Source organism: Platalea leucorodia (genome assembly GCF_965183815.1).
Source record: "Platalea leucorodia genome assembly, chromosome: Z".
NCBI lineage: Eukaryota > Metazoa > Chordata > Aves > Pelecaniformes > Threskiornithidae > Platalea > Platalea leucorodia.
This window is the reverse complement of record NC_138858.1, coordinates 19,711,201-19,737,978: the sequence shown is the minus strand read 5'-3', so window position 1 is coordinate 19,737,978 and position 26,778 is coordinate 19,711,201. Positions and strand designations below refer to the sequence as shown.

Below are 26,778 nucleotides of genomic sequence, written 5' to 3'. Positions count from 1 at the left end.
CTTTTTTTTAGACCATGTTTCTATGCTGAAGGACTGTTTTCTTTTGAACTACATATAGGTTGAATCAGTCCCCAAACTAAATTCCAAATCTGAACAAAATAATAAAAAAAATCCGTATAATTATTACTTCTCTTTATTGTATGGAACTTACAGTCTTTGCTGCTTTACACACATTGCACTGTGGTTTGGATCACATTGGACTTCAGTGGTATTTCACTAGAAGTAATACGTTAATAACAACATAATTTTTTCCCTTCCTGCTAGTATTCTTAGGTCTTTTTTTCAGCTCTTTGGCTGACTTATGCTGTTCAGACTGACATGATCCTCAACGTTGTGAGGTTAGCTACATTTAAAAATAGGTTTAATAAGATTTGCTGGCTTATTTCTAAGAATAAAGTTAAAAAATAACCCAGCTCTCTGCTAGTTTGTCCATTTAAAAAATTAGGCAATGGCACATTAGTTTTGGAAATCACAGTTTGCCTCATAATAATCAAAGGCCTTTCACTGTTTCTTAGGAAAATGCATTTAGATTTGTGAACTTGAGACAGCATATGTTGACTAGAATTTCTTATGTTTTGCTTCATCTTGAACTGTCTGCCTGAGTATTCTGTTCTTTTCCATCAAAATACCTCTGGGTTTAGAGAGTGCACTTAATTGCGTAAAAGATCTGAGGTTTTTTAGTTTCCTGTGGTAAGGAACTTGGAAAATGCATTAGGAAAACATTAGCTGTTAACAAATTTTCAGATTTGAGCAGTGTAGTTAATAGTGGCAGGAGAATTTCTGCTTCAATATTCTCCCTAACTGGATGAGGCTTGAGGAATGGTCAGGCTTATGCTTTTTTTATATGTCGCTCCATATTTTTTAGTTTGATTTCCTTGGCATTCATCAGTAGAGGACAGTGACCTGACACAATTTGCAGGTGCTTCAGCTCCTCTGTTACAGGAGACATAGGGGCTCATACTTTACATTGGCCACCAGAAATTTTGCATCTTGCCAGAGAACTACAAACAGCATGTTTTCCTCATTTATATAGGCTTTATAAACTGTTTGTATGAAAACGAATAGAAAACATTCTTTTGCGGTAACTGCTTCAAATTCTAATCTTTCTGCTCTCGACCTGCAGAACTGGAAGCGACCGGAGTCTTGGAGGATCTCCTCTTTTTTAATTCCATTGGTTCAGTTTCTCTCCAGGAAGTCCCCTCTACTTCCTGCTCACCTGTGCAAGTCCAAGGAGGTTGTATGTAGAACTGATGCCCCCACTACCAGCTCTTATTCTGTTGGGCTGTTGGGTTTGAGACAAAGTTTTTGCTTCCTACTGCTCTGCAGAAGTAGTATGTTGATAGACAGTAGTACAGCAGCACCTTGTTCTTGTCTCTGATCTGCACACTTACGAAGTGAAGGTTCATCTCTGTGCATGATGATTCTATCTAGGTATGAGATAAGGATCTTGTGCAGCCCACCAGGAAACCAAGGTTTAATGTCTCTTAATTTCATGAATGTTTATGATAAGGCATTTGTTCTGAAATACTCTTTTTCTTCAAATGTTTCTCTTCCCCTGCTTTTATAGGTTGCCATTTCTTCCTGATTAAGCATTGATCTCTTCAAGGCATAATTTGTGATTGTATGCTTCTGTAGCAATAAACTTGATAACGTGCTTAAGAATTTCTTGCAAGGGTGAGAAAAAGTGATCATTTACACATTTCTTCAAATAAAGAGGTCTATATTATCCTTTACTTAGGAAAGTAAAATACTTCCGGTGCTTTTTCAGTTACTGTGATCTTTATTTGACATGTTTTAGTGCCATTAGTTTCTTCTTAAATCCTACACTTCGTAATTTTATTACCCAATAACATAATCAAACTGTGCTGCACTCCTTAATCCTTGTATAAAATGGTATGATATATGCTGTGCCTTATCATATCTTTTCATTGTCATAAATTGCTTTGGAGAAATACTTGTGAGCTGTGAATGCTTCCTCTCCAGTGAAAAATCTCTGTGGCATGAGAAAAACTGTGTGCATCTCTTCTCATACTTTATATATTCCTTGTGCTTCAAAAATACTGATCTAATGATAGGTAGGTAATTGGCAGTTACTGCAGTTTCACTCTAGAAGTTGTTTCCTTATTATGCCTTTATATTACAAAATCCTAGCTTCCAGTTCTCTACTACAATTCTTTAATAATCTGTCAGTCTTTAGGGAAGTGAATGTAAAAAATTAAAAATACTTTAAACAAAAAGGTTGAGTTAAAGCCCGTGTTCTGCTTTTACAACTAATCATCTTCGTCTCTAAAAGGCAGTACCTTGCATTTCTTAAGCTTGTTTTTCTTGATTATCTCACTCTGAATTATGCCACCAGCTCCAGATTGCTTATGTTTCTCCGATAGACTCTCATCATTATGGCAGTTCTCCCTGGTCCTCAGTGAAATTTTCTCTCTAGCCAGCAAAAGGAGGAGTGTCCCAGCTTGGCAAGATTTATGCTGATCTAGAATAAATGGTAAAATTTTTGTTCCAGTAAGAAACAGTGCGTCTGTTCTTACTGAGGTGTCTGCAGCCTCCTTGGAACAAGTATTAAATCTCTCACAGCTGTGCCTTAAAGCAGGTGAGGGACTGAGCACCCCAGAGCTGTGCTCAGTTATCTGAACAGCATGTTGAGTTTATTTCTGCTTGGATTTATGATCGTATTTCATCAACATAAGATATATTCTTAAGTAACAACCTGTTGCTTTTTTAACTTAAGAGAATTTTTATGGAACTATTGTGTAATAATTATCTGAAAAACCAGACACCCAGCACACTGTCAGTGAAAGCAGTAGCATTGGGAAAGGGATGGCACAGGAAGGTTTCGGGATGGGGGCTTTTACTTTCTTTAAAAGCATGCATTTGCTGGAGCTGCCTGGATGCTGCACCTACACAGAGGAGAAAAATTTGAATCCCCTCAAAAGGTTTTCAGCAGCTCTCAGACTAAAAGCAGATCTTTCCCACAAAAAAAAAAAAATCTGGCATAGTGATTCCTTCCTGTGGTTTCAAGTATTTCATGCCCCTTAATTGATAAAAAGTGATTGTAGTTTCACCAGGAGAAACTTGTTGGTTTGGGCTGTCTGCACCGCAGAGAGGGCACGCTGACATATCTGTGAGTAGGCGTAGCTGTATGGCAGGCCGTTTTGTGAGTAAGGCCACAATAATCTGTGTTTTCACAAAAAATAAAACTGGTTCTTGCCAGCTCCCATTTTCTCCCAAAAAAGTTAAACTTCAGCTGTGTCTTTTCAAAGGCAGCTTAAGCTCTAAGTGTGTCCAGAATTTATCTACAAAATATTCTACAAAATATTCTTTACCTTTTCTCTTTTTTCCCCCCACCTTACTCAAGTAGATGAATAGGTATTGGTCAATATTTATTAAAAAAACTCTTGTTTGAACAGATTAGCGTGGTTATTGTGTGGGGTTTTGTGTTTTATTTTGTTTGTTTGTTTTTATTGGCTCTACTTTTTTTTAACACTGCAAGCATATGAAAACAGCTTATATATATATATGTAGTTGACCCGTTGCTCTGTATGATCCATTCCCTTACTTGTCAGCTGAGAATCCCCATCTCAAGTTGAGTCGTGTTCCGCAAACATTCAAGCACTAGAAGCAGAGCACCTGTTGGGTTTCTCTTTGAGACAGTTTAAAGGCTGTATAGTCCTTGATCCATTCATGCTCAGCAGTGACATATTTGACAGTTCTGATTTTACAGTGCTAGATGAACAAAATAGCCAACAGAGTCTTCATCTGCAAACACACTGGTGACAGCTGAGAAACTCTGTGGTAGATGTAGATATATAGCCAGAAAAAAGAAAGCCAAACTTGCAACTGGAGAGAGGAGAAATACAAAATCCCTGTGTTGGAGCATTAGATGTTTTCAATGGCTGAAGTTTCTCAAACCTAACTCATTAAGAGTTTGATTGAGGCAAAAACTGTTTTACCTTCAAAGAGGCTCTCGCCAATTGAAATCTGAAGAATTTTTAATGGTAGTTGAGATTTGTATGCCTTCCTCTAATTGTATATTTTGGATTAATGTTTTTGTGTGGGTCGGTCTTCTGTTTCCTCCCACAGTAGTAATGTTCTGTGCTAGCCAAGTAAAACTCTTATACTATGTAAGGGGGGAAGAGAGGTTCCTGTATATGTTACTAAATATTTCATATTCCCTAGGTCTTTTGGTCAAAATAGATATCCTCTTAGAGGTTCTTATTTTTGGTAAATATAGCATACTGGGAAAGTAAAATGAAAAGGGCACGTAAGAGCGAAATCATTCATAGGGAGCCTAATAAATAAGAGATGCCCATAGCCTGAAACTATATAATGCTTCAAAATCAACACTGGAGATTGATAACGCCATGAACTGGTAATAGAGCACATCCATTAGATCTCCCATTTGCATCTCTGCCAACGCTGGTGTAATTCTTACTCCATTTCCTAGCGTTGGAAGGCAGTCTCGTCTTCAGTGTTCCAAGCAGAAGAATTTTTTGGCCAGAAGACTTGCACTGCCTGCAAAACTCAGCTATCCTTGTTCTTCTGTCCACCTCCTTCTTTTTATCTAAATCCTCCTATTACTTCTTGTTAGACTGTGTGTACACTGGTAATACTTTCCGCCCTTATGCTTAGATGTTAACTGTGTAGACGGTTTCTATTTTAGTAGGTTTTTTTTGCATACGTCTCTACCGGTATCTTCTTTCCCTTGCCTCCAGATAATTTTAAGGCAATGAAACATTCATTGGTTTGCTAACTTCTTGGTTGGGTAATACCTAAATTTGCTACGGTGTGCTTCTTGTACTGTGTCAGCAAAGAGAGAATTACTAGCTGGGACCCCTGAACAGGTAGGTGTAAAAGTGGCATTTGACACTGTACTTTCCTTTTTAATGTACCGTCACACTCTCATAATTTTGTTTAATTTTGCTCTATGGTATTTTGCAGAATAATTCTATAACTCTTTTTTCCTTTTGTCAATGGGTCGTTCTCTCCTGTTTTGTTTTTTTATACCGATTTCCTTACCTTGACTGATACGCACAATCTCTTTGTACTTACTATTCTACCTCAGCTATGGACATGTTCAGTAAGACCAGGCTTTGCAGAAAACAGTCTGGTCTGGTGTCCTTAGAGATTTCTTCTCTCTTCTCTTAGATTTGATGGTAAATGTTAGTTTTGAAATCTTTCATAAGAAAGAACAAGACATATCCTGGGGCTTAATCTCAGAGGAAACACTGCCTTAAGTAAACATTAGATATTTCTTCTTTTTCCCTCAAAACACACTTGGAGTTTCTCTAGGTTCCTTTGCTTTTTGATACTCAGAGACATGCATGCAGCCCAGGAGCTGTTTTCTTCTAGTTATGATTATGATGCCCAACAACTCTGAAAGTGTGGGCTGAAGCGGGGTGGAAAAAATTCTCTGGAGTTTGTTGACAGTTTCTGTAATGTTACTGATACAGTGGCTGGAAGAACTGCTTTTCTCAGTGATGTGTTAACTGGTATCACCTGAATCCCCCTTGAGATCTTCTGGCTATCAGTGCATGAGGGCACACTTCTCTTCTTTGTTGTACTTGGCCATTTCTTGTGCTTTTTCCAACTATGTTTCAAATAAATTTGTTTGTGTTTATTTTAACTTAACTGAATTTTTAAGATCCTTTTTGCTACATAAATCCTATTGTAAGTTGCAGAAATCTCACTTCACACTTGGTGATGGGTTGTACTCTCCTAGTGTACTTTGAATTTGCCTAGCAATTTCAGAGTAAAACAGCAGCAGTAGCTTTTCTTTTTATCTTCTTTTTTAATGTATGGAATACAATGCAAGTCTTCATTTACCACTTTCTTCATCTAGTGTACATCTGGATTTCTGTTTGCACCTGAAGTATTTCTTTAATTTTGTTTCTTTGAGGTTCTTTGACCCATTTGGGCATGGGATTTGGATATAGCACTGTACTGTTTCCATAAATCTTCTTTTTTATATTATTACAGAAGTAATACTATGTGTGCCATGCATATCAAATACGGATGTCCAGGGTCTTGTGTACCAAATAGTTGTCAGGGAGAAGAAAGAAACAAAGTGTGCTGTTACATTTAGGTGACATGTAGTCAGCTTTAATTAGAAAAATCAAAGAACACCAAGTGGTGTTCTTCTTTCTGGTTTTGTGATCCCATGTGAGCTTATAGAACACCAGTAATTATTCATGCTATGCCCACACAAAGCAAGCCCGAAAGCTCTAAGCTATTTTTTGGGGGTGGGAGTGGCATTAAAAAATAAGTAAAATCTATATATATCTTTCATCCTTACTAGAAATTAGGAGTGACAGGAGGTGCCGCATCCTTAACTTTTGCACACTTCAGTGGTGCTGCTACTGCTTTTTTTGCTGGTATTTTCAATGATTCTTTGGGCTTTTTTAGTACTGTTGTGTTGCGTTAGGTTGTGAAACAAACTGCACAGGCTTTCGTTCATCTTTTTTGTTGTCTTTGTCTCTTGCTGTTAAATGTGAATGGGCTGATGGGTTGAAAGAGATGAATTACACTTGTGCAGCAAAACAAATGGAAAGCAGACTGTCAGAGAGGAAACAATTTGAGCAATAATTCTACACTTGATGAAACCTAGAAGTGTCCGACAACCCCCTTGGAGCTTGATGTGACACTGCAGTGAAGTGAGTGATTGCTTCTGTTCAGAGTAGCACCTGTGCATGTGTTTTAACTGTTTTGCTGACTCAGCATTGGTTTATCATAGCCATGTGCTGTTTTGTTTTACGTCGGCTTTTAAATCAAACTACTGCACTGAATATTTGAGTATATCCAGAACTTGATACTGTTTTTCTTCATGCTTCTTTCAAGCACAGTGTGAATCAAGTGGAGAGTCATAATTTGGTTTTGCTCGTCTTTCATTTATAGGGAGCATGCAAAAGATTAAAGTCAGAGAGCCTCATTTTCCATTTTGGACATGAGGTTTTGTGATTTGTTTTGGCTGATAGTAGGGAAAGGAATTCTGTTGCCTTATAGCTTCTTCCAGGGAAGTTACGTTTTTGACTGCATTTATTGAATTTTTGTGGTTCCTAAAGCCCTGAACTTCTGGGTGAAGCCCTCACTCCAGAGCAGTCCCTCTGATATCAGATAAAACAAATGATCTCCTGCCTTCTGCCCAATTGCTACACAAACAAAGATACTGTCCTTCATCCCTGTGCAATGTGGCAGCCAGCAGCTTGACCATCAAAAACTGAGTTGAAGCTTTTATTTTATCCTTGAGATAGTGAAGACTTTATTTTCTTGAGAAATCCAAAAGTTGTTCTGGAGTTTGGACAAGATTCAACTCACTGTGATTGTATTATCATCGCTCAAAGGAAGAATGCATCATGACCGTGAAGTCTTTTGAAGTGATATGCTCTGAACAACAGTGTCATATCTGGCTTGTCAGAAGTCAGCCAGTTCTTTCTTCTTGACCTTATTTCCTCCAACCCTTCTCTGCTAGTAGTGGAGTTGTCAAATATGTTGAAGAATGAATAGGGCTGTGTCTTTTGTCTGGTTTTGCTACTTCAGCCTGTGTCTTATGTCTTGTTCAGCTGGTGACTACATAGGGATGTTGAAAGTCATTTGAGGTGTGATTGCTCCTTTTGAGACTCCAGAAGTGTGGCTCCTCTGAAATACCAAGAAGTTTTTGACAGGGGTCGGTGAAGAATTTCAACCAGTGAATCCAAATGTATTTCTTTTCTTAGTGGTCTGAAGGGAGAATTTGAGATTCCTGCTGCAAACAATATGTTGCTGTTCTAGTGTCACATAACATTTCTATAAGGTAGGACATCACCAAGACTCTATTTGCACTGTAAAACTGCCTCGCTTAATTGAGAATTTGTTTTCCTCTGTCCCGTTTTATATTATCCTGTTTTTAATGCCATATACTTGTCTGTCTTCCTGCAGCACACGCTGATATAAAATTGAAGATGTGTAGGCGCATGTAGAGGAAGAGTGCTTTTGGGTTCAACTAGTGGGCTGACCACCTACTCATGAAGATCAGCCAGGTTAAACAAGAGGATTACTTTGTCCTGTGGGGGGAGTGGTGCAGTAGGTTAGCAGGCCTTGAGTTGGGGACACTCTGTTGGAGTTTGGATCGTTAGTCTGTATTGGGATGGAGCAGCTTGAGTAGAGTGGTCACTGTTTAATGAGGTTGTGGGCTGTAAAAGAAGGTGACTGGTCATGATTTTAGTATTTTCACCTGTGCTGAACATCAGTTCGGGATGGCAGTGGCTGTATGAGTATTCATTCATCTGTCGGTAGCCACAAAATGAACAGCAGACTGTTAGGTTTTGTCGTCATTACTGTTGTCATGTAGATGAAGACGAACCTTATCAGTCTGATGTTTTGAAAACATGAAAGCACTGTCACTGGTTGCGTGTCTTAAAATTGGTATTTGTTTCCTCTTCCTCCCTTTTTTTATAGTGGTAAAACCATTTGTGCAGCAGTATGGAGACTGAAAAGTCTGCAGCTTTAGCTCACATGGTCAAATGCATAGATTCTATTGTACTAATTTAACATTAAGGTATTCATACAGTTTAAAATTTAGTTTATTTATATATCCCTTTCCCCCTCTCTCCTAAGTGTGTGTAATTTCATTCAGATGCCTTGAATATTTTATTATTTGCATTCAATTATTCTGCTGCTGTCCTCAGTTGTTTCCTATCCTTAGCATTGCAACTGTCTACCTTGGTTTTCCCCCTACTCTTCACATTATCTCTTCAAGGTTTGAGATTTCTTTGTGCTTGTGTGATCTCATACAACATCAGAGCTTTGGAGCCTGCTGTGTGTAAATTTGACTTTTTTTAATAATCTCTTTGCATTTTCATCAACAGCTTCAGATTATTAACCAGTCCTCTGGATATAAGTGTGTGCTGCGTACTAGAAGTCTGTTTGTTCAAAGATACCTTAATTGAAAAATAAAATGTAAGGGGAGACCATAAGTATAAGCAAGTGGGGGAGTGGAGCAGAGTTATGGTTGAGCTTTCAGCCTTAATTCTGGATTTCAAGAGCTCTGAATGCTTGGTTTGATAGCATTAATGTTGCACTAACTTGGGGTATTTTTGCATGAGAGTGTGTGTGTTTAATCAACTAAGCATGAAATCCCTTGCTTCTGTTTGCCCCTATTAAATAGTGGGAACAAAAGAAACAGACAGGAGATGGGTCCAGAACAAAGCAGAAATAATGGAGTATTTCACCCCAAAAAGGAGAGTGAAGCGAGAAGTACAATGAGTAGGCAAAGACAGATTCAATGGCCAGAGGCAGTGTAATGTGTTGGAGAGAGTAGTAATTCAGGGACGTTTGCTGCCCAGAGCTCAGTCTGTGATCTCCGAGTGGCACATATATCAGAAGTGTTTGGCCACCCCTGCTATAGACACAATATTTAATGCTTTTCCCGGAAGAAATCTCCCTAGGGCCTTTAAGGGACACTGTCCAGGATTGTCAGCCCAAATACTGATCCACCTAAAACTGGAATCATCTGGTTGGATAGAAATCCCTAAGCAGGAGTAGGACTAGCTAACTTCTTCCCATAGCTCTTGCCTATGATTATATGTGCAAATGCATCATTTGTGCACACATACAAGTAAAATGAAAGTAACAGTGGTGCTGAATAGTGCACCGTTTTCTGCAGACTGCAGCACCTAATTACTCCCAGCTTCCTGGATAAATACATCGTTTTTCCAAAACTGGCTAAATGCATACATTCTTTCAAGATACTGTATTGGTTTATTTTCAGTATTTTAAAATCTGCTCGTTCGTAAAAAACAAAAAACAAAAACCAAAAAAACTCCCAACTCTCCCTGACTGCCTCTCTTTGCCTGCTTCTTCTCCCCATCCCCATGGCTATAAAGAATTTTGAGTGTGATGTTCTCAAAAATCACGAAAACTGAGACTTTGTTTAACATGTCTCTCCCTTTAAAGTAAGTAAGGTCTTACCTTGATAGGATGAAAAGGCTCCAAAAAATGTTGTCCCTTTGTTTTTGCTAGTAGTGGGGCTAAAATGCATGATCATACACCAAACATTTCGGTGACTATGCCAGCTAGCTGTGCTTGACCCTATCTTTGCAGTAGTCAAATGTTTTCCTTCTGTCCTCTCCAACACTCCCTGCGAATGGCCTCATTTGAGTTCGGAGTTTGTTTTATAACACCTAAAAGGCAGCCTTTTATTGGACAGTCAGTCATTGAGCAAATCAGATTTGGGAATCAATGAAAGAGACTTCCAGGTCCCTCTCTGAAAAGTGTTTCAAGACCAGTCAGGCTGTTAATTCAAATTTCTCCTGTGCCTTTTGGGTTGTCCAAATGGAGTGGAAAGTACGGTAGTTTTGGAAAGGACTGAGCGCTAGTTGTGAATTGAACAACTCTCTCAATGTTTTTGATATATTTGTGTTTTGGATTTCAGGAATGGCTTCTTTAGTTACTAATACACATTTCTTGCAGTTCTGTGCATTTCAGGCTGCACTGTAATACACGACAACATCTTAAATAATGTAGCTGTAGTCCATGCTTAATGAAATATTTCAGGACATTTCCTGTCCATAATCAAAAGCAGAATATAGGCTGTAATGTTATTTGCATGGTCAATGACCTCTTAATTTTCAGCTCTCCACAGATCTTGTGCAGCTACTAGGTGCAGCTGCCAAAGTTGTGACAATAGAGGTTTAGTCTCTATAATGGATGCTTAAATAGCCCTGACTTTGTTAGGGACCACGTAACTTTAAGCTGCTTAGAGAACAGGAAGGCACTGATCGGACTGTTTATGTAGTGATATTTCCAATGGAAGAGATGTTCATTGAGCTTGAGTAAGGAGGGTTGCAGAACAACTTTATAAAACTTAAATACATTATTACAAGTATCCCCTAAAATGTGCTGTAGAATGTCTCATGTCAGCTGGTGGTAAGCGCTATACACAGCAGCTTAAATTTCAGCAGCTTTTTGAAGCTCGAATATTTAAAGTCTGTTTTCATTCCAGCCAAACAAAAATATCTGCTGAAGGAAATTAGCCTTGCAGGACGAAGTCATGAACATAACAAAGATAGAGGAATTAAATAAAATGGGAGAGCGGTCTGGAGGGAGCCATTTCCCTGTCTTCTGGGGTTCTGTGTCTGCTGTATCTCAGGAACCCTCATACCTAACTGTGCTTGCTGGTCAAGGATGAGTGCGTGGGTGGCGGGTCTACATATGCTGCTTTGGACATGCAATTTGACCTGGATTTTTGATAGCACATAAAGATTGCCCAGACTAAGTTAGACTTAAGGAATCTGCACTAAAGAGATACTGAACTAGACAAAACCAGCCTGCAGGGCTCCTCTGTCACCCACAGACCCTCCATATGTGTTCTGCAAAGAGCAATAATTGTCTTTGACAGAACTGCAGGTTATTAAACGTTGTCAGGGCCGCAGGAGTTGTGTCTGGTTGCATAAGAACTGGCACAGTGTCTGGACAGAGAAAAGCACAGACTTTCATCAGCTCATCTATTCCTTTATGTTTTTCAATATGGCATCAAGAAGTTGTCGCAAAGATACCGTGCTGACAGGGACAAAGTGCATGCTTTTTAAAGACTGGCTGCAAAGGGCCTGACACAGCCTCGGGAGCTCTGGCAAGCTTCGAAGAATTTTATGTGGCCTTCAGCCTGATATCCATTAAGTGGAAACTGTGTTTGAAGGAGCTTGTGTTGTGCAATGAACTCAATTGGCCTTTCTCACTTAAGTACCAGAGTAGAATATTTGCCGTCGCTTTGTAGAATCTGTGAGATAAGTATAAATTGACGTCAGTGAACAAAGCTAGAAGGCATGTTTACTCTGTTTTAGCTATGGACACACATATAAGGGCAAACCTTCTTAAAAAAAAGGATTTTTGACTCAAATTTTGGTAGAGGCAAAGCTTTTATTTTTAAAATCTTTTGCCTTTGTTCAGCTTAAGTACTGCTGCAAATGTTTTTACTCCTAAAATATTTGCTTTCACATTTTTAAAAGGTGTTGAAGGAATTTTGTAACTTTCCCTGAACTCATCTTTTGCTTCTTTAAACCAATGAAGGTTGTTTCGGCAGCATGTATAATAACTTACCGTCTATACGAAAAGAATCCAATAAAAGTTCCGGTTTCAGTGAGCTGTCTTTTTATAATCACATTCTCTTTGGATGAGTTGCTCACAGAGCCAGACCCCACTATTTGCAACAGTGCCTTACTGTCATCTGTTCAGTTTCTCTCCTCCTCCAGTAGTCCTCAATGAGAGATCCTGGGTAGCTGGTTAGACAAACTAAGTTAAGGTTGTAAAGACTGGATTTCTTTACCCAATGCAGTGACTGGCTTGTGGTTTAGATGGAAAAAAGGAGCTGGGACTATGTAAAGACAGAATGTGTGAGAGGAGTGATTGCACAAACATGTTTTCCCTTCCTTGTTATAGCAGGTGTATTCCTCTGATATGAAGGTGGCAGATATTGGGGAAAAAGGTGTATATATATATATATATATATATATATATATATATTTTGGGGTGGTAGAGGTCTGTCTTGGCCATTAGGTGGTAATTATACCCCATACCTTAAATATAAACTTCTTAGCTTTCCCAGAATAGTACGTTTTTAGATTTTTACATAAAAATTTTCCATATTACATATAAAGAAAGATCTGATGAACCTTACCAAGGGCTTGAAGGACATTTTGGATGAGCTTGACCTACTTCGGCAATACTGTTTAAGAGACGTGAGCAGAACTCTCAAGTAGACTTTGTGAAAGAAATTTTTATTCTTTATTTTGTGATTAATTTATACTTCTCCAAGGAAAGTGAGAGATCTGCATATTTATGACTAGAGCTATGTCCAACAAAATTTATTTCTTTACAAGCTGTACTCTTTAACAGCTGATAGTGTAAGGTAAAACACATGACAAAGTAAGCCCAGGAAGGACATCAATGGAGCAAAGTTCTCTGATTCTTTCCTGTGACAAGAAGTAGAGCACGCCCAGCAGCTGCTCAGGAGCTGCTCTGATGTTCACACCAGGTATTGCGTGAAATTAGCACAAGAAGCAAACTCATGCATACCCAGCCACAGAGTTGAGTAGGATATGTGCCTATCTCGCTGTATGTGCACGGTTCATGCTATTCGGGATATGGATGTCACTTTCCTCAATCCAGCTTTATAAGGTTTAGGTGAAAAGTTAACAGGTGTATTTATGTTTTATTATAAAGCTGTTCTAGGTTGTAGTTGAGGTGGTCTCAGTCTATTAATTGTTGTTTTTTTCAAAATAGGAAGTTGAAGTAGTATTTTGCTTCTCCCCAATACCTTTAAGTTTATAAACTTGATTTTTAGAACCTTGTTGAATAAACATTTGCAAAAAAAAAAGTAACTTCCTGCTTTTGTTTTTGTTTTGTTTTGTTTTGTTTCTTTTTGCCTGCCCTGGCAGTGTTTTAGAGCACTTTGCTGCAAGGGACCGCCACCACCACGACCTGAATATGACTTGGTTTGCATAGGCCTCACTGGTTCTGGCAAGACAAGTCTTCTGTCACAGCTTTGCAGTGAAAGCCCGGAGAATATAGTGTCTACCACAGGTAGGATGCTGCCTTTATTCCATGGTGTGTTGTAACGTTGCCCAAAGGTAACTTTTGAAACATATAGCAAAGGTGGTAGAGAACTTCAGTTTAGTTATCTTGCTTTTGCAAGTACCTAATGGATTGCTTTGAAGCTACCACTGCTTGCTTACTCTGTCAGTGTTTGGTCATACATTGGGGAAAATCCGTGAAAACATACAATGTGGAATTTGTTGAAAGTCAAAACATACATTGTGGTGTAATGAAGTAGAACCATTGGAAACATACAGTAGCAGTGTGGTGTAGACACACATTAAAAGGTTTCTTTCTTCTCTTTTTCCCTTTGGTTTTTAAGCAGTCTTGTTATATGGACAGAAAAGAGGAGAATGTGCTATAAAATAGAATGGGATAATGACGCTCTGAAACTTAAGTTGGGATTTATTTCTTCTCATATTTGGTCAATACTGCTTTGTGGTATATGCTAGCAACCAAAAGAATAAATGTAGTGGAAATGTTTATTTCTGATGATAATGCTTTCTTTTTAGATCAGCAAAGAGACTTGTTTATGTAGTAAGGGGAGATTGAGATCAGAGAATTAATTTACAAAAAGTTTCAGTGGCATTGAGAAGATACATAAAAACAGAGAAAACAACCACAGCTAAAAGGTATCTTAAGTCCAAAAAATTTGAATATGCATGCTGATATAGATGAACCAGAATGCCTAATACTGAAAAGATTATTTTGATTAAAAAAAAAACAAAAAACAAAAAAACAAAACAGCACCAGAAAAAACAGAAACAAGCATGTGGAGTGAGAAAAAGGCATACCTGGCTGCAGAGTTCAGAAAGAGGACAGATTAGGTCATAGAGATGGAAGAAATCTGGTTCTGTGGCTGCAGTGATTTGCTAAGGTTGATTTGCTGAGGGAACAGATAGTGAGTGTTGTGGAAGTAACTTGTATTTATAGTTATATGGCTTTATATTACAGCTGTGGTTCATGGGCCTGAATTTTATGATTGTCCCTTAGCAACCCTTAGGTTTTCAGTGTATCTTTGATTAAATTACAAGAACATAAGGTTATTTAATACAACTGTAAGTAAACAAAGTAAAACAGGTACAAGGAAACACTGTTTTTTTCTGGGAGAAAAAATAGCTTGTTTCTATTAAATGATAGCTAATAAACTTGGAGTGAAACACATTTTTTCAAAACTTCTTTACTCAGTTCACAGGTATATAATCATGTTGAAACTACTTGTCCTAGATGGAAATAAATTTAATGCCTATCTGGACATTTATGCTGAAAGAGCAGACATAATTTTTCCTATATAAAGTATTACATGCATTTATATGTATGTATGCACTAAACATGCAGAATTTAGTCTATAATGTAATGACTGATTGCTGGGAGCCTTTCACATTCCCTTTCTCTTGGCTGTCTGAATTTTCAATTAAGGGAAAACATCACAACTTTAAAAAGTTTTTTAGTTTTAAGCATGTAACAGGCTAATAGAGGATTCATAGATGCTTCTAGTGTGCTTGTAACCATTTTAATACATACCATTTATGTCTGTAAAAGGATCCTTCTGTAAATAACATTTCTACACAGGATTAATACTCTAGGTGTAACCAAAACTTATGAAGTTTAAATGTTAGAAAACAGTGATTTGAATTGCACATTGTCTTCCACATCTCCTAAAAATTGCAGAAGGATCACTTCATATTACTGGTAGTCTGAAATCTAAACTTTAATTCCAGATGCATTAAAAGATGGTTTTATAGAGGTATATTCTGTACTAACTCCTTACCAAATGGTAGATGGCTTGGATGCAAGTTTTGTGCTGAATTTTATGTGTGCCAGCTATTTAATAGTATCATTGCAAATTTCATTGCTCATACTGATTTATTCCCTGCTCTTCCTCCTCCACCCTGCTTATAACTGATACTTTTAAAACAACATATTGAAACAGAATTTCATGTGCAAAACCTGGTTCTTGATGAAAAACGTAGTCTTTTCTGAATGTATGCAATTGATTTCAGATGGCCTCTTGTAACAAATAACTTGCTAATACTCTTTATTTCTGTTCTTAGGTTTTAGTATAAAAGCGGTGCCATTCCAGAATGCCATCTTGAACGTGAAAGAACTTGGAGGTATAGCATTTATTAATTTGATTATAAAAACATGCAGTGTCTAAATCTCATCATACCAAACTGTTAGTTATTTTAAATTTAAAAATGATAAATCAGTGTGGCTGGAATTTAAAATCTGTGTTTTACCACAGCAGATAAAGTTGAGAAAAATTGTACAAATGCCGACTACAAAGAACAAAAAGTAAAAAGCAGGAGGAGCGGGAGGCAGATAAGTGTGGCATATCTCCTTAATGTAATTTCTTGGATTGCAGTGGTTAAGTTATACAGAAATACGAACTGGACTGTAATTGTAGTACAGCTCACGTGGCAGCTCAAGGAAGTGCGTTCCTTGTGTTCATTGTACAGATAAACTTTTACTTATGAGCACTGGCTCAGGTCACTGTGTGAACATTCAGCAAAACCAGTATATTTGCTGCAGCCCTGAAAGCGTTGCAAAGGCAGCCAACTTCCAGTGAGTTATATTCTGTAAGATTTGTTCTCTTGTTGGATTTGTTGGGTTTGGAGGAATGGTTGTTTTGTGGTAGTGTTTTTTTAATTGCCTGTATACAAGTAGGCTATTTGGCTGCCTGGTTCTGACCTTGAGTCTTAAGTGATCAAGAGGTAGCTCTGTTAAAAGGAAGAAAACGCTCTCCTAATGAGAGTGCTTGTGGAGTCTAATTTCATCTAATGTTCTTCTAATTAAAAGATTATTCTGGAATTTCTGTAGATCTTCTTTATTATCTGTGTAAATATAGTAGAATGAATCTTGAGGATGTTCATTAGATTTTCAGCAAGTTTGAAACCTCTCTTAAATGCTCTGGGGTGGAAGTTAACTTGGTTATTGAAGAAAGTTTCGTGAGAACAAATCAAGTTTCATGATGATTGTCTTATCGGAAACTGTTTCAAGAAGGCTTTGAGATAAGCACATATTAAAAGGATATCATTTCCTCTTTACTAACATTGGTCCATGGATTTAGACATACATTTTCTTGTTTGAGCATGTATCCTGTAAAAGAAGCAGAAGTTTTCTTTGATGAAGGGACTGCTCCACAGGGATAGTGTTGGCTCTGCTTGAGTGTCTTATCTGCATAATGTGCACTTAGGTCACTTTTTGGATTTTTATTGAAATAGGGTGAATCATTTGCAGCCCAGTTTATACATTCTGCTGCCTAATCTTTATGAAATATATAATGCATATAGGTAAGTGCAGTTTTTGCATCAGGAATTGAATCTGAGTATTCTATAGCAGATCCTCATTAAAGTCTCTTCCTTAACATTTTCGGATCATACAACTTCTATTTTATGCACGTATGTGTGTTACGAGAAACCTTATCTCAGTGGAGTGCTTTGATGTCTCGTGACAGGATGTCCTGAAGTAATCCAGAATATTTGATTTGTTTTTTTCACCCATTTGTCTCTTCCCAAAGACAGAAGGATTGTCAGATTTTTTTTACTCCACGTTTTTATTTCTTTTCCCTTTAACTATGGGTGTTTACATGTCTGTGCTTAGAAATGGTATCATCTGTTTTTTCTGTGAGGTATTGGAGAAAAATGCTAATTCTGGTAGCTTTTAATGGCCTAGGTAAGGGAGCTAAGGCAAGCTTCCAAAAGTTTGTTTTTCTTTCAAAAGTTGGTGGTCAGCATTTAATCTTCTAGTTGAGAGATGTGTTCCTATTTGATGAAGGTAAAGCCTGAGCTTTCTAGAGTATGCATGGTTTCTCTCTTGGTGCTGTACGAAAATAAAGAAAAACATCTTATGTATTTAATCACTGCTAAATTTTATTTTGGAATTTCTGCTTCTGGTGTTGAAGAGAAGCCTACATTTTTGTTCTTATTCCTGGTTTTTGCCTTCAGTTGTTATGGTATTTTTACCTAAGTTCTCTTTACTGTAGTATGGAGGTCTTGTCCAGATGTTTGATCTTGGAGACTTTGGAGGAAGGTAGAAAGGTATCTGTTTTTAATGGTCACTGTCTGTTGTTGCATGTTATTCAAAGGGTTAAGTTCTATAAAGTTTTAATTTTTGATACTCTGTTTTAAAATTGTCTTTTAGGTTTAGGTAACTAAAGCTTCCTATGTCTCCATACAGCAACTTATTAACAGCCGATATTTAAAAAACTTACAGCAGAAGTCATGCTGTCTAAGGTTCTTATATTCAGCAGCCAAGCAGTTATGTGAAACAGATGCTGACTGTGTAATACCCTGTGTCCTTCCTCGAGGTCGAAGATGGTGCTGGTGTTTACTGTGCTGGTTGCCTTCTGGAGCTGCTAATGAAGCAAGGTTTTGTTTCTTAATGTCTGTAGGGATGGTAAATTTTCAGGCAAAGTGTATAGAAGACAGTCTCTCTTCTTTTGTCCCTTCCTGGTCTGACTATCTATTCATCAGCCTTTAGGAATAGGGACATGGAGCAAGGTTTGCTGTGCTCTTTTTGCAGAAATTTTTCTTTGAAGTACATGACACTAGAATATTAAAAAAAATCCTATTTCTGTTTTTTTTTTTAATTGTGTTTGTTTCCTAAGCCAGGCTGCCTTCCTACCAGAAAACAAGGGTTTTATCCAATTCCATAAATGTTAAATGTTTTCTTTAAAAACATTGAACTTGATCCTGAATAGGTAAGAATATATATAGTTTTCAAATCAAACATAGGCATGGTTGAATTGCTTGAAAAGTATCGATCTCCAGTGCAGCAATCTCCAGTGGGAACTCATGATGAAATTGTGTATGATGAACATACAGGAGAGTGGGGAAAGACTGGAAAAATAAGGCAGATGATAACATTTGTTGTTCAGAAGGTTCTAACAGTGTTTTGCTGAAAGAAGTTTGGGATGCTGAACACTGAGGTTTGTTCTCAAGACAGATAATGAAGCTGTAAAGGCAATAGGAAGCTTTTTCTTTGGTTCTAACAAATTCCTGCCTGGAGACACAGTGCCTCAAACCACCATTTATTCAGTGTGTTTATTCAGTCATTTGCTGTTGTAATGCTGTCAAAACAGAATGCGAAGTCGTGGTGTCTGTTGTGATGTAGATACTTATTCAGGCCTAAATCAAGATTATAGGTCCATTCTGGAGGTTAACTGATAATTTACAGTTGTTTTTTTAGAATAAGTCTATTTTATAATTTAGTTTGCCATCTTGTATATGCTGGCTTAGAAACTACTGGTGAGATGCCAAATACGGAGCCTGGTCAAATTTAAAAGAATTATTCTGGATGTGAACAGCTCTTTTTCTTCTTACCACATTTAGAAATACTAACAATATGTTATAGAGTTTGGTAAAATTCTCTGGTTTATGTACTAAAATATATTGTCATATGTTTGTGTTACGTTTTTGTAATCTACCCAAAGGTCTTTTTCACAAGTGTAGAGAATGAACATGTTGTGTAGTCATCTTTGAAACTTCCTTTAAGACAAAGTGTGTTAAGTGCTTAGCAAGAGTGGAGTGCTTAATACCAGGGATGTTTGAGTCTCCAGTTGGTTCAGCATGCCCAGGAAAAGAGAGATGAGCGAGCTGTCCTCCGCACTGCTCTTCCTTCTTAAGCTTTATGACCAAAGTCATAAATTCATGCTCCTAGGCCAGCTATATTGTCTAGGTGAGAGCTTGAGAACAAATAACTTCAAATAGGATTGGTTAAACAAAGCTTGTGTATTTTGCCTTAATTTGGAAGTAAAGAGCAGAAGAAGAGAGTAGGAGGGCGAGTCACACTGTCATTCAATCCAAGCTGAATGGAAAATATGAACCAGCAGTTGTCAGGTAGTATCTGCCTTGCAAAAAAATGAGGGAGGAGGGAGGAAGTAATGTTGAGCTGTTAATTAGAACTTAAAATTTGAATAGTTATGGGAAACCACTCTCCTCCTTTGCTCTGTGGAGGTAGAGGGGAGTACTGAACACCCTTCTAGCAACATAGCCTGGCAGAGCAGCTAAAATTTCATCTAATTAGTCATCAAAAAAACAATCCCACAAGTAAATGCCAGCCTAAGTCGTCTTCACAGGGATGAACTAACAAAAAGCAATAAAATCTCCGTATTGTATTTGACTAAAAGGCAGTTGACACCTCTAAAAAATCTGGTTGTGCAGTGCATGCAGTGCCATCTGCGACATAGCTGCGTCTAACAGTTTACAGAACGTCTTAGCAGATGAAATTTTTACATGACCCTGATGAGCTGTCCAAGCTGTGAGTTGCACAGAGACACTGAGCTTCCGAAAGCATTAAAGTTAGATCTGTTTGCTATCAGTCATACTCAGCCTGCTGTTCAAATGGTGCCTAAGCCCAGGCTTTGTCACATAGTTTCCTCATTTCACAGATAAGAGAGATCATTTACACCTGCTTACGGATCTCATTAATATGAGTCCTCAGGAAGCTCTGATAAGGATTCAGCATTAACGATCTTTCCATTGTTCTTTGGAAATATTGTTCTTTTTCTACAATTAGCTTTTTACAGTGTGAATAGACAACCCACTGCCTATCTTATTCAAAACAAGTAGGAGCAATGCAAGCAATGCCTATGAAAGCTATGTACAATGTGATAAGCAAAACACAAAATTTCCTAGTTACATTTTTTATGGGGTAGGGGGCTGGTTGTTTTTGTTGATGGGATGTTTCGTGGAGAGAAAAATAGAACCTTTGGTTTGCTATAAAGCCTCTGTCTCCGGTTGGACTTGCAACTCCATTTTCTTCAGGCTGAGTCAAAGGGTAGAGTATAGCAGCCTAATTTAGCATCAGAAATGATACCTACATTTTATGAACTCCTCCCCAAACAAAAAAAAAAAAAAAGTTTTTATTTTTGATTCTAGACAGGAAAGGCCTTGATGCGTTCAAAGGTTAAAGCAGATTCAAACTTCTGTGAGCCAGTCAGCAGAAGGCCTAGACAGACAGAAATACGCAGCTGTGGTAGACTTGCTGCTTTCTACATATGCCTACTAGTCTGAAGTGCTGTAGAGAAAGATGATTTTGAGATTACCTGCACTGTTACCACAGGTGTGACTGCTGCTCAGAGGAGGGTAATCTGTGCCTTGCTGGGTGCTGGCAGCAGTCGTCATCCTGGGGAGCTGTGCTGCTGGTTCTGAGATCCTGGCTGTTACTGAGCCCTGCAGCAGAGGTGGAGGGAGGGCAGAGATGGAGTAGTGGGTAAAGAGGAAACTGGCAGATGATTTTCCTGTTGCCAACCATTCTTTGGTAGCCCTAGAGGACTTACTGTGTGTTTGTGCCTTTAAAAAAAGATTAAAAAAAAAAACAAACAACTTTTTAAAAAAAAAAAGCACGCATGATTTTGAGGATGTCATACATGAAGTCCAGTTTAGTGGTGTGCCACCAGCTGCAAACTGTTAAAGCTTCAGACTTCAGGCTTAAATAAATGTTAGAGCATATTGCAACACACATATTTTCTTATATTTTTTTTTTTAATAATCTGTAAGATTTTTTTTAATGAACTTTTAAAATGAACTTTATGTGCCTGACTAGAACAGGAGACTTTGGTTTCCAATTGTGTGTTTTATTTTAAGATGGTAGTAAAATAAACACGCCTAAGTAGATCAAACTGACTTTCTGCAGGCAAGTGTAAATACGGTGGTTTTAAAAGTTCGAAGTGCTTGCAACATGAATGTTGTTCTAATAGTTCTAAATATCAGAGTAGACGGAGATTCAAAGTTGGAGATGGCACCTAAGTTAGCTAATAAGGAAAATACTGAAGGCATAACTTCCAGATTAATCTCACTGGGGAAGCCTAGAAGGCAGACAAGAGATGACAGAGATGGTTTCCATAAACTTCAGGTTGATAAGGAAAATAAAAATAAGCACAATAAAGTTAGTGTATTTCTGATTTTTGTATGTATTGAATATAAAGGCAGAAAATTTATTCCTCAACATTTTTTGGGTTTTTTCTTTTATATTGTTTGATCAGATTGTTGTTGAATTGCTGCAGTGAATATAGCTGATCTAGCAATCTCAAAATGTTCCTTGTTCAGGAACAAAACCTGCAGATTTCCTGCCGCCATGCTTTGCCTATGATTGCAGGAGTGCACTGCCTGAAAGGCTAGAGAAGGGAGGCTGTGACACTTGGTCTTAAACCCTAGGAAGCAAAAGTCCTACGACTTTTGAACCTTGGGGAAGGTTTCGGTTTAGCATCTGTATCGCTGCTTACCGATAAGCAGTAGCAATACAAAATAGCCATCGAATGGGGACTGACATTACACCCGCAGGAAACTTCAGTATCATCTGTGTGTGGATGTGTCTGTCAGTGCGGACAAATTGCATGTACATACAAAACAGGTATCCTAGAAAGGATTTGTAACTTTATTTATAATAAAAAGGAGCTAACAAGTTGAAAAATAGCTAGTGTTAAAAAAAAACAACAAAAAATCTGTATGCTGTAATTCTTCAAGGGGAGTACTGGGAGACCTAAAAAGAGAGTATGCCCAAGATAGATAAGGAGCAGCCACATGTCTTAAATATGTGTTAAGATTGCTAAGATTTCGGCATCTTCCTGATTACCTAAGAAAACATGTCAGTTTTTCTTGTGAGGAAAAGATGGGAAGTGAAGTTATAAACCCTATGTAGATTTAGAAACAGTTATTTCAAAATTATTTTCATAAGGTTTTCTTGGGGTCGGAGGGTAGGGTGTATGTAAAGATTTTGCCAGAACGAACGAGATTTCTTTTCCCCTTCCCCTTCCCCTTCCTCTTCCCCTTCCCTTCCCTCTTACTCCCCCACCCATGGGCCAGTCTTTCATGCAAAAAGATTTTGTGGCACAGTTGACATATTCCTTGGCATCTTTTCACCTTTTTTCTAATTAGAAACGGTCTGTTTAATATTAGTAGAGGAATTATCTATATAATTTTTTAATCAACTATAAAACCTTCAAAATAGGTAGATGTCTTTATTTCAGGTGAGTGGATGTTATATTTGAAGTGGTAGAAAAACTGGTTGCAGCCTGCATTCTTTCATGGCCTCAGGTTAACTGTTTTTGGTGGGAAGGAAAAAAAGTTCTCCCATGGATTTGAGACTATAACTTCTGCAGAGCTGTGATGTATTTTGAGGTGAACAAGAGCTTTCATGCACAGGCTAGACTATGTTGAAGCAAGGGCTGTGTGACATTCATTGTGCTGTTGATGGAGACTTGCTGCAAGTTTGACGAGTAACAAATTTGACACCTTTAAATCGCTTTCAGTGTTTTTTTTCTGTAATGCTGTGGTCTGTTCTCCTGAAAGTACTGAAACAGAGGGAATTGAAGGTAGCCTCAAACTGCTGTGAATGAAGATGTAAACAGAAGTATTCATAGTTGAAAGGAATATTTAGAGTTCTGCATTTTGTGTAATATTTACAGGAATGCATAATTGTACAGCCTGTTTTGGACGTGTCTTAAACTGCACATAACTCTCAAACTCTTCCCCCCAGCTTCCAAGGGCCATTTGGGAGGGTACTATTGGCACTGATACAAATTATAAATGGTATTAATATGGACACACTATACCCTTGGCTGATAATAAAAAATAATTTATTTGATATTTAAAATATTATAAATGAAAACTATCTGAAATTGTGAACAGTTAGTTGAATAAACCTGCCCTGTAGTAATACTGAATGACTGGGGTTTTTAATTACAGCACCCTGTCATTTCTCTGTAAGGAGAGGAAATTTTTTTTACTTTTATAAAGTAATTCAAGCCTATGTTTGACTGAATACTATCTTTTCTAATAAGTAGTGTGTTTGTGTTGTAGTGTGGGGTTTTTTTTTCCCCTCTCAATTTATTTGTAGATGAGATGTTTTAGTCACATCACAGGACTCACAGAACTCCTGTGGGTTCATTGCTGAGGGAAACAAATCAGATGCCTAGGCATGAGTCGTGGCTCTTGCATGTGTCTGAGGAAAATACTACACTGAATGTCTCATTTCAGAGAACCTTTCACATAGCACGTTCCCTAGGTCTAATGTGAATTGTTGTTATGTTTTTCTGATGTTTTGGAGAATTTACCTGAGTTACTTCTCTTTCTTTTTCATTTTCTTTTTCTTTTTTTAATCTTAGTTTAGGCATAAAGTGGTTGAATAAACAGCCACGTGCCTGCAAAGCTGTAGAGAAACACATGATATTAGGCTCAGAAACCTAAATGCTTATTTTGTGTGTTACTATTGTTTGATAGGACATTTTGGGTACCAGCTAGGTTTCTGGTTTTATCTCGGCAGTCTCTGAGAGCCTGAGGATGTTTAATGCAGCATTAGAAACAACTGCTTGCAGTATAAGGCTGAATTTGTCATGCCGTAAAGCACGATGGCTGGATCACTATTCACAGGACAGCGTTTCCTGCCCAGGATAACTCCACAGTATACTACCTAATGCTCTGGAGAAAGAAGCTGAGAGCAGGTTTTGCTCCCTGGATATAAAGAGTTAAGGCAAAAGAATATAAGCTTATTTGTCTTGTAGAAATTGTGATTTCCAGTTGCTGATGACTTATTGATGCCAAGAATTATTTTTCAAGCACATTTGCCAGAAAAATGAGTTAAAATGGCACCCCAAGGTACAGACTTCCTCAGTCTTTTTTCTTGTCTACTTAGTGCAATTTTTTTTGTTCTTAAACTTCAGTCTTTGATTTTCTCAGAATTGAAGTGTAAGCAAGTTCAGTACAGGTCATTATTCTAATCGAAGATACCAAAGGAAATACCAAGTTTTTTTCAACATTATTAGTTGATTCTTATAACTATGTCATGATGACTGGCTGGGGCTGGAGAGAAAAGGACTAATATGCTTTGGTGGTGTTTCTTTTGGGACAGTTGATGTGGAGAAATAAAGTTGAGCAGCTAGAGAACCTGAACCAAAAAGACAGGACCGTAAGGCCAACAAATCAGCATACTGCTTTTCTGCCTCCAGTGTCCCATGTAGGGATCCATGAGATGCTTTCTTCCATGTGCCTAGATACAAGAGGTCAAATGCTCTGCAGTTCACCACACAGTTTTTCTCTTTAGAAATAGTATGGTTACAAAGGTAAGACTCAGGGTCTGGCAGTGACATGTGATTGAAAAGTAGCTGGCTGAAGTTTAGAGTAAATAAGACAGATGTTATGTTGCTAGGAAAAAAAAAAACACCTTCAAAGAACTGATCATGGTGTTGGCCTTTCAGTTCATTGAAAATGATTCTCTACCAGTTTTTAAAGTAATGTGATACTTCAGATGCCTGCAACAGTGCTCTGTGTGTGTATGTAAATAGTGTCCCTCTGTCAACTTGCTCTACTTGGTTCTGATATAGACAGCTGTTTGGAAAGACCGGGTCATCTAACAGATGCTATGAAATTCTTTACAAGTACAATTGGTGGATATTCCAGTGGTACAGAAACATAGAATTAGCTTTCAATGCAATCCCTCTTCTGTATAAGTAATGTTGATCTTTGGAAGTTGATGATAAAATAAATGAAACACCTGTCTGATTTGTGCATTGTTACTTTGAGTCTGGTTAAATTAATAGAGAAAGTAAGCAAGGTCTTGACCAAATCCCATGACCATTTACCTTTAAGTAATCCACTCTTAGATCTCTTGCAGAAAAAAAACTGTTCAGGTATGACTTCAGTATTCTCTGTAGGAAATAGTGTGTGTTCACAATGTTTGTTAGCCACCTAAGTTATTCCAGGTGCAGAATACAGAAACGGAGTGCTTAAGGTTCCAATGTGGCCAGCACAGAGAAGACAGTAACTCCATGGGGCGAGATTTGAATACTCTGAGTTGGATGCCTAAAGTATATGGTGTAAATTCCTTTTTAGATATTTATTTCTTGACCTTTGTTTAGTGACTGTCTTTTCTGTTGCATGATGTATAAATTAAGTGACTATTTTAAATATCATAGAATCACAGAATGCTTTGGGATGGAAGGGACCCCTAAAGGTCATCTAGTCCATCCCCCCTGCAATTGGCAGGGACATCTTCACCTAGATCAGGTTGCTCAGAGCCCCATCCAGCCTGGCCTTGAATGTTTCCAAGGATGGGGCATCTACTACCTCTCTGGGCAACCCGTTGCAGTGTTTCACCACCCTCATTGTAAAACATGTCTTCTTTGTATCTAGTCTGAATCTACCCTCTTTCAGTTTAAAACCATTACCCCTTGTCTTATCGCTACTGGCCCTGCTAAAAAGTCTGTCCCCATCTTTCTTATAAGCCCCCTTTAAGTACTGAAAGGCCACAATGAGGTCACCCCACAGCCTTCTCTTCTCCAGGCTGAGCAACCCCAACTCGCTCAGCCTGTCCTCACAGGGGAGATGCTCCATCCCTCTGATCATTTTTGTGGCCCTCCTCTGGACCCGCTCCAACAGGTCCATGTCTTTGCTGTGCTGAGGACCTCAGAGCGGGATGCAGCACTCCAGGTGGGGTCTTGCCAGAGCAGAGCAGAGGGGCAGAATCACCTCCCTCAACCTGCTGGCCACACTTCTTTTGATGTAGCCCAGGTTACGGTTAGCCTTCTGTGCTTCGAGCGCACATTGCCAGCTCCTGTCCAGCTTTTCGTCTATCAGTACCTCCAAGTCCTTCTCGGCAGCGATGCACACAATCCTTTCATCCCCCAGCCTGTATTGATAGCGGGGTTTCCCCAACCCAGGTGCAGGACCTCACACTTGTCCTTGTTGAACCTCATGAGGTTCACACAGGCGCACCTCTCCAGCCTGTCCAGATCCCTCTGGATGGTATCCTGTCCCCCAGGTGTGTCAACTGCACCACTCAGCTTGGTGTCACCTGCAAACTTGCTGAGGGTGCACTCGATTCTGCTATGTCATTGATGAAGATATTAAACAGTACTGGTCCCAGTATGAACCCCTGAGGGACACCACTCATCACTGATCTCCATTTGGACATTGAGCCATTGACCACTACCCTCTGGATGCGACCATCCAACCAATTCCTCATCCACCGAACAGTCCACCCATCAAAGCCATATCCTTCCAGTTTAGAGAGGAGGATGTTGTGGGGGACCATGCCAAAGGCCTTACACAAGTCCAGAGAGATGACATCCGTAGCTCTTCCCTCGTCCATTGATGTAGTTACTCCATCATAGAAGGCCACTAGGTTGGTCAGGCAGGACTTGCCCTTGGTGAAGCCGTGCTGACTGTCCCAAATCACCTCCCTGTCCTCCACGTGCCTTAGCAGAGA

The 26,778-nt window shown here is 38.5% G+C and overlaps 1 protein-coding gene across 1 annotated transcript in view; it reads left to right on the top strand.

Annotated features, from left to right (window-relative positions):
• Window positions 1-26,778, top strand: part of ARL15 (ARF like GTPase 15) — a 229,311-nt gene that overhangs the window by 65,266 nt on the left and 137,267 nt on the right. Inside the window, exons 2-3 of the mRNA XM_082335856.1 lie at window positions 13,416-13,560; window positions 15,627-15,686. Coding sequence (XP_082191982.1) covers window positions 13,416-13,560; window positions 15,627-15,686 — 205 coding nt within the window. The remainder of the gene's footprint in view (window positions 1-13,415; window positions 13,561-15,626; window positions 15,687-26,778) is intronic.